The sequence below is a fragment of the Rhea americana genome, unplaced genomic scaffold, assembly GCF_003343005.1.
Source record: "Rhea americana isolate MKP2758 unplaced genomic scaffold, rheAme1 scaffold_345, whole genome shotgun sequence".
Lineage (NCBI taxonomy): Eukaryota > Metazoa > Chordata > Aves > Rheiformes > Rheidae > Rhea > Rhea americana.
In genome coordinates this window covers 107,443-115,417 of record NW_028186474.1, presented here as the reverse complement: position 1 = coordinate 115,417, position 7,975 = coordinate 107,443, and the positions used below count along the sequence as shown (strand labels likewise).

Sequence of the window (7,975 nt, the reverse complement as noted above, 5' to 3'; positions counted from 1 at the left end):
ATAGTATATTTATTTTTGCATCTCTGTTTAATCAGACATTGCTGTGTACTTGTCAAGAATAATTCCTCAAAAAAGCCTCTGGATTGGTAGTTGTTAACATATTGGTTCTGATATTGGTTCTGCAACTCTAGGCCTCTATCATTGTGATACGTTGCTTAGTATATCTGTTCTCTGCACACAGTTTTGACCACAATCTGATATGACTGTTACTTAAAAGACTGATGGCAAATTTGTGTTTGGGGTCTCGTAATTCTGCTATGATTTTGAGCCTTGGAAAGGATAGGATGTACTGGGTTCCTTACATGTGGACCTCTTTTTTCTTGCAGGGCTGCCTCACGGTAGAACATGAGCAGGTAATGCACGAGGAGCATCACTGGGAATCATGTCAGACGAGTCAATCTCAGGGAGTGATCCGGACCTGGACCCGGACTTGGAGCAGGAGGATATGGAAGAGGAGGAGGAGGAAGATGAGGAAGAGGCGATGGAGGAGGACAACGATGGGGATGACGAGGAAGACTTACTTGATGAGAGTGGTACGTGAATGAGGTTGTGAATCTGCGCATGCATTTGTTACACATAACTGATGTTACTAATTTTGGTGAGAGACACCTCTGTAGACAGCATAACTGTTAGGAATTGTCTGGAGATTGGTAGGGAGAAGTGCTTATGTGGGTGTTTAGTTTAAGTAGGGATTTAATGTAAGTTAAATTTGGACTTCTGGCTAAAAAATTTTCCATTATATAAGCAAGCCACAGACACAACCTGTAAGATAGAATTGTTAACGTAACTACAGGTTGTAGAGAAACAACAAAATAAAGAAGTAAATAAATCAATTTACAGCTACTTGTACTATTAAAAGAATTCAGTGAAATTAAGCATGTTTATATCACCAGTTTACCTGTAAGTAAACAATTTAATGTTTATGGACAATTTTTACCCACTTAATCATCTTCAACGTCTGGGAAATTCTCTTTTCTGATAGCATACATTTTTTATTATTATTTCACACTGGGAAAACCTGAGGCTGTAGTTTTACAATATAAAAGTTTTGGTGGCAGTGCTGACTTAAGTAAGTTGACACCTGTCTGCAGCTGGTTATAATTTCCCCCTCTCCTCTTCAGTTAGGACCAATACAGCTGTTTGTGGAGCTGGAATATGTAGGTTATGTTTAAGCAAGAGCAGGTAACTGGTCTAGTTCGTGGCATGATTCCAGGAATATGTTTGTTGGTCCAGCAGGAAGGATGGTATTTTGTGGCATGTTGACAGGAGCGTGTGGCTCAGGTGGGAATTCCCTGAGCTTTCTTTGCTGCCAAACTCCATGTATCATAAAACAGCAGCCCAAGCCTATGGGATGCCACTGTATTTGCTTCCTCTAAAACGGTGATTTTCCATAATTTCAAAAGATGTACAGATTTTCAAATGCACCTAATTCAGCATACTGAGATTAGACTTTCTCTTCTTAGCATAGAATGTGTTAAAGAAAGGTACTTCTCTCTCCTCCTTGTTTCTGAAGTATTCTTGGCTTCAAAGTAACTTGGCATCTTTATATATATATCTCTGTGTGTGTGTGTATAAATAATTCTTTCTGTCACTTGCTGCTTCAAGCTGTTATATTGACTTAAAATGCTTGTAAAATGTTTACGCAAATGAATTTTATTCTCCTGATTTTATTCACGGGATGATTTTTCTCTAATGGGAAAATAGCAGAAGTGGAAGCGTTAGCTCAGGTGAGAAACAAGGAAGTTCCTAGGAGAGGGATTTATATGGCCACAGAATACTGTCTCAAAGCCACTGGTGGTGACCTTGTTGCAGGAACCAGCACCCAGCAGAGCAATAGGAACCATGCTGTTGTAGACAAGCTTTTATTAACAGAGAGAAATGGCTCTTTTTCGCGTCCAGTGGGTCCTCCCCCACAGTATTTTATCGTGGACCTATGTATTTTATCATCTCCATCAGTGTGTTGTGGCTGAGTATTTGTATCATTTTTCAAGATTATTCTATCCGAGCAAACAAAATTAATGCATGTGTATCAGCACAGTGCTAAGCATTAATAAAAGCTATGTATTTTTATTGTAAAATCAGATCTGAGCAGAAAGCATAAGAAACATGGTTATGCTTTATATTTCTTCAGTAATTAATTTAAAATGAATTTTAACAAGCATAGGAAATAGGAGGAGTAAAAGGCAATTTACATCTAATTGACAAAAAATCTTTATAGTTATTCTTTATGTACAGAAGAACATAATCTGAGCAAAGCTACATCATCTCTGAGCTTTCAGGAAAAAAAAAGAAAAAAAATTGCTTCAGCTTTAATGCTGTCTGCTGGAATATCAGGATGCTTTTGGTGTGCTTAGCTCTATGACTGCTGCTGTCTGTGGTGGTGTCCACTCTGATTTTCCTGCCCTCCCTTCACAGCTATGCATTGCCTTAGAAATGTCTTGGATATCTGTATTACCTTATAGTTAATAGAAAGCCAGCCTACTGTTATTTGGCCTGTGAAGTATAGCTAATTTCAGAATGAAGAAGGAGGATTGTTTTATTTTGCCCATCTGATGTTTATAGTCCTGTTTTTTTATAGATGACCCCCGTTCATAAAAATCCTCTTTGGGAACACACAATTCCTTTTATTCACAATGTAAGTGTTGTTCTGAGGTATTTAAAAAGCTTCATTTTTTCCCCCTCATTTCTCCCCCTCCCAGCCATGCTGTTCTCGCCTCCTGCTATTCTCGTTATTCTGGAGATGTTTCATGAGGGACCTTGCATCAAGGGGATCTCCCCCCACTGCGAACAGGCTCTTGCATGTTTCTAGCACTGCAAGATTTAAAAGATTAATACTCTTTCATAGTTATTTCCTTGGAGGGCTGCAGCATGCATGTGCGTGTTCCCCATACTGAAAATTATTACTTGCTTTAAATGCAGGTAATGGCAACAATTATAAAACCAACATTTTTGCTTGTTTACTTTCAAAATAATGGCTGTGTTTTAGGCATTTAGCTCTTCCATGTTTTAAGCATGATGCAGATTACTTTCAGGCTGAGTGTAGTATTATCCTCACCTGTTGACATTAGATAGTCTAGTCTGAGAGTTTACAGCAACTTGGTTTTGCATGTTTAACCTGTTTTTGTCTTTTTGATATATTTTGTATGTGGAAATTTAATACTTTTGTGGTTTCACTTTAGGAATTTTCTTTGTCAAGTACTTTTAATATTGTGATGATTGAGAGTCTGATCTTCAGTCCTGGGGAAGTTGCTCTCAATTGTGCTCTCAGAGCCTGGAGGGTTTTGTTTGCGTTTGGTATAGACTGTCCCCTGGGTGGCCTGGAGTTCACCTCAGTTTGAATTTTTGATACAAACTTTTAGCTTTGATGAAAGCTGTTCTGAAAAGCTCTCTGTCCTGCCACCTGCAAAGGGGAAAGAAGAGATTAGAAGGTGAGTTTTCTGAATATTTCTAAACAAGTGAGAACTGATAACCACGCAGTTTGGGTCCTGTGCACATTTCTTCGGTACTGGTCAATTAAGGAATCTTGGCATGACATGTAGAAGCCTCTATAGCTTTGGTCTCATCTCCAAAGTACTTCTTCCAGGAGATAGGTGCCCTCACCCTTACTAGTCCTTACCAGCTGGACGCTGGACTGTACGCCCATCCCAGCAGCACTCTTCAGTCCTAGCCAGAGGCTCTTGCCGCTTTGCCAGCCTTGTCATCCCTGCCCACTGCGTCCGTTTTCTCATGCCTTCATGGGCAGCAGTGCTTTTTGTTGTGCTCGATTTTGTGGTATCAGTGTGCCTCCTAACAACTTTTTTGTTAACTCCCTACGTCCTTCTCCCTGGAAATGCGATGTACTGATGACTGTAGAGATAAAGGACTGTTTTAATTCTGCCGTGTTTTTCTCTGATCCTGGTCATTGCTCAGGGCTGTGTGAACTCCATAGAAATAGAAGCTAATTTGAGAAAAGAGGAAACAAACCTCCAGTATGGGTTTTGCAGATCATTTCAAATGCAGGGACTGTTCATATCTCAGAGCTTTCCCGAGGAAAAATGTTTGTTTGAACCAACCCCTCTGTAGTGCTTTGATTTTTGCATTATTTCTGCATGTCTTTGGATTACTGTGATTGAAGTGACTGGAATTCGTTGTCTCTTACCTGTACATATTGCTGTAATTATGCTGTTAATAATGATGGCAAGTTGCCTGTTTTCTTGCCTCTGAGCTTATCGGTTAAACACACTTTTAAAGTATTGCTGAGAATGAGAAGGGTTAAGAGCTGATCGTTTCAGCTCTCAGGAAGATGTCTTAATGAGCACAGATGCTGTCCTCAAAGGCTACTAGTTGTGTTTGCATTGCAAGGTGTGTGTGGTACAACAGATAGATCAAGGAATTGGAAGCAAGGACTTCTGGAGTATAGCAGTCGACAGACTTTCCAATACCACAGTAGCTTTGCAGTTTTTAATGTACAAATGTAGCAGACAACACCAAATAATAGCCTACGAGACTGCTGCTATTACCATACCAAGATCTGCACACAGTTAGCCTTGTATTCTTCCATGTGTTGCCCACTTGGGCTATTTTCTTCTGTCCTGCACCCTCTTTATTTCCTCAGGTTTGGGATGGTGCTAGCTCCATGTCCTCTGTACTTTGGTAGAGGAGAGCAGCAAAAGATGGAGTTAGTGTTCCTTCTTCCCACATCAAATTTGTGCTCTTCCTTCTTTGTGACAAAGTGCTGGAGCAAAACAAAAGTGCCCTACGTAGGGTTAGTGTGGACATAAGGACCCTAAGAGAGGCATGAATTAGGGACACAGTTATATCGGTGGTACAGAATCGCAAATCCCAGGAGGCTGAAGGACATCCAGGTGCAGTCCTGGACTGCCACTTCATCGTAGGGTGAAGGCACCAGGGTGAAGTCTCAGCTCCTCTGAAAGACCGCATTGGCACAGGAGGTTAATGAAGGGAAAGAGAGAGACCCCTGTCCTCACCCCAGCCTCTCGAAACTCTGCTCATTCCTGTCTGTGAGATTTAATAGTGTCATGAAAGATTCAAAGAATATCACCTCTTACTTCTGGAGCGTGTTCCAGGTGTTTTTTCTGTGGCTCCTTTTGTTTGAGCTTCCGTGTGCTACTAAGAGCTCAGGCTTTTACTTTCTGAAGGTATCAGGCCAGGAATACTATACTTCAGATGACTGACATTGTTAATTCAGGTTTGTAAAGATCTTTGCTTTTCTTGGATTCTAATTGGAAAAATGTCCATTTTGTTAAAGGGATGCTGCTAGCTGAGGCTGGCCTATAATTTTACTTGGTTATTGGAGAAAAAAGAACGTTCTCTGAAAATTTCAATAAGAAGAGATTTTATTTCAGGTGGTGTTCATTTGTGGCTTTCCAAATCCTCGCAGTGTATGCTGTAGAGGTACAATTAGATTGAAAGTGGAATTGCTTTGCAGYTGACTGGATAATTTTCTTGCCTAACCTGAAGGGAAAAGTAAGTAGTTAATGCCATACTTAGTAGAAAGCTCATTAGTACTTGGAGTTATTAAAGCTGAAATTATTTTTTAAATCTGTTTCTAACACGATGTAGAAGTGTTGGTTAATATTTACCTCTTCACAGCGTTTGAGAGTGTTGTCTTCAAAGCAACTTGCCCCTTTTGTGAAGGGTCTGTGAAGGCATCCTGGAGGCACGGGGTGCTGCAGCCTCTTTGGGGAGATGATGTTACTCCGTGTGGTTCCTACCCCAAGCTTGTGCTGGTTCTGCTACCCAACAGAGTGCTGGAACAAAACAAAACTCTGCATGTGGGAGTCTCCAGATGAGCCTGTAGGGTTGGGAATAGAGCAAATTTCTGTTCTTACAGGGGAACGGAGGAAAATCTTCAGTACAAATCTGTTCACTTAACAGGATCTTCTGCTCATTTACATGAGTTCTTGCTTTTCATCTGAAGTTATTCTTGTAAATCGGGTCATGCTATACTCACCTGTGTGAAACTGAGAGGCAGAGGAAAAGAATGTCAGTCTCTGAATAATGCTCTGCTAAATGACATCCCTTTTTATATCATTTTGCATTCAAATTTATAAGAGCCCATATTGCTGGAGGAAGGAAAAGGGGCTGTTGTTGGAGAACAAATAACTTTTATTTTTTGCTTGGATTGGATGAACCTTCTTGTGTTGGTAAATGGACATATTAGGCCCAAAAGCCTGCACCTTTTTGATCAGCCGGCACACCGTTTCATCTTTGACTGCTTTGGAATCATTTCCTCTCTGTATTAGAAAATGAAATGCATCTTTCTAAGAAGAGAAGGAGCAAATACATTCTTATTTCTTTAATTTATCAAATCATTTTGGAAAGCAGCTTTTCACAGCTGTTTTGGATGGGTGATATCGCAGGTAGCTGAGGATGCCAAGGTGGAGGCAGGCTGAGGGAGTGCGGCTGCTTTTGGAGGAACCCTTTGGGAAGAGGTGGTTCTGTCTTCTGCAGTACATGGTCACGGTGGACTTGTTTGTGTCTTCCTTTCTGCCTGAGACTGCTGAAAGGAGGCTGTTGCATTGATTGCAAGTGAAAGCTTGACGGGAGGAAGAGGCAAAAAGAAGTCAAAATTAGGATGTGCCTCAGCCTAGAAAAGTACCGAGGTAGATCAGGAGGGTTCCTTTCTTTTTAAGGCCTGTAGTATCCTGTGCGTATGGCAGAGTGGTGGGTGCCAATAAGTAATAATCCTGTACCTTAATCTGCGGAACACAGGGTGGATTTTGTGGGGAAAGAGAGGTGGTTGACATTTTTTCCTTCTCTGTTGAGGGACTTCTCTCTCTTGATTCTTTTATTTTCATTGCTTGCGACTGCATGGAGCTCCCTCTAGGGTCCACTAACGATTACTTTAAGGAAGCTGGAAGGGTAATGTCATGGGCGAAACCAGCCTCTGCTCAGCAATAGATCTGTTGCCTCCACAGTGACCCTAATTTAAGCTTGGGTAACCGAACCTGAACTTCCCTGTACTGCTGTGCATGTTGCTGTTCTTAAACACTCAGCTTTTAATGCTCGCGGTGGCCTTTTGCAGAATGTCTTCTCAGCCAATAGTTGCGTGCAAACAGGATGGCGTGTGTGATATCCTAGAGAAACAAAAGCAATCTTCTCTGCATGCCAAATGTTTTACCTATGAATTCATGTCTTGCACGTTGGTACGTGTTTAAACTTTATCGAATTGTTTTGGGAAACTGCATTGTCTTTATAAATAAATAAATAAATAAAAAGATCCTTACAGGTCAGGATGTTTAAATGTGTTTTATCATCATAGTGTAAGATCTGGGGTTCAACCTCAAGGTACCTGGTTGTGGGAAACTCAAGGTCAGCAAGCATATCTAACTGCAGGTATTAGATGCGTTTCTCAGGTGATTTTATATAATTAGCAGATTTAAAAAATGTTTTACCTGTTTCTGAGAGGGATGGAAGCATCTTCATGGTTGGTTTGTGTCTGTTAAGCACATGCTCCGTTCAGCTCTTACATTGTACGGTTGTCCTGCTTTCCCCAAACCCTGAAAGTGAGGAGCTGGCTGGCTTCTAGGTTTCCTCGATCCAGTGGAATAAACTGCAAGAGGTATCATTAGTATCAACAGTGGAATGAGACTGGATATTAGCATTTGCTGTTTTAGCAATCCCCATGGCTGAGCAGGAAAAGTTACACGAAAATTGCAGGGGAGAAGGTTTGCATTTGGTATCTAGGCAAGAGCTCCGCTGCCTTCACTGGGAACTTTTCTGGAGTACGGGGGACTGCGTATTGTACGCGTTATTTTATGCTGGCAATTTCCCTGTAGTACAGCCTGTCTTTCGGAGCAAACGTGGGGAACGCGTGCAGTCTCGGGGGTTTGGAGCTGCCTAGCTAGCAAGCGACTGTGCGCGCGGCATGCTGTATGGGAGTAATGCCCGCGCAGACCATGTGGCCGGCGTCCAGCTCCCTTGAAGTGGTTTTACAGGATGTGCTAAATGGTAACATTAAAAAAAAAAAAAA

The 7,975-nt window shown here is 41.3% G+C and overlaps 1 protein-coding gene across 2 annotated transcripts in view; it reads left to right on the top strand.

Annotated features, from left to right (window-relative positions):
- The first annotated feature begins 330 nt into the window (after positions 1 to 330).
- Positions 331 to 7,975, top strand: part of RAD54L2 (RAD54 like 2) — a 48,970-nt gene continuing 41,325 nt past the window's right edge. For both annotated transcript variants that reach the window (XM_085311595.1, XM_085311593.1), the window contains exon 1: positions 331 to 533. In XM_085311595.1, coding sequence (XP_085167721.1) covers positions 383 to 533 — 151 coding nt within the window. In that variant the 5' untranslated portion in view covers positions 331 to 382. The remainder of the gene's footprint in view (positions 534 to 7,975) is intronic.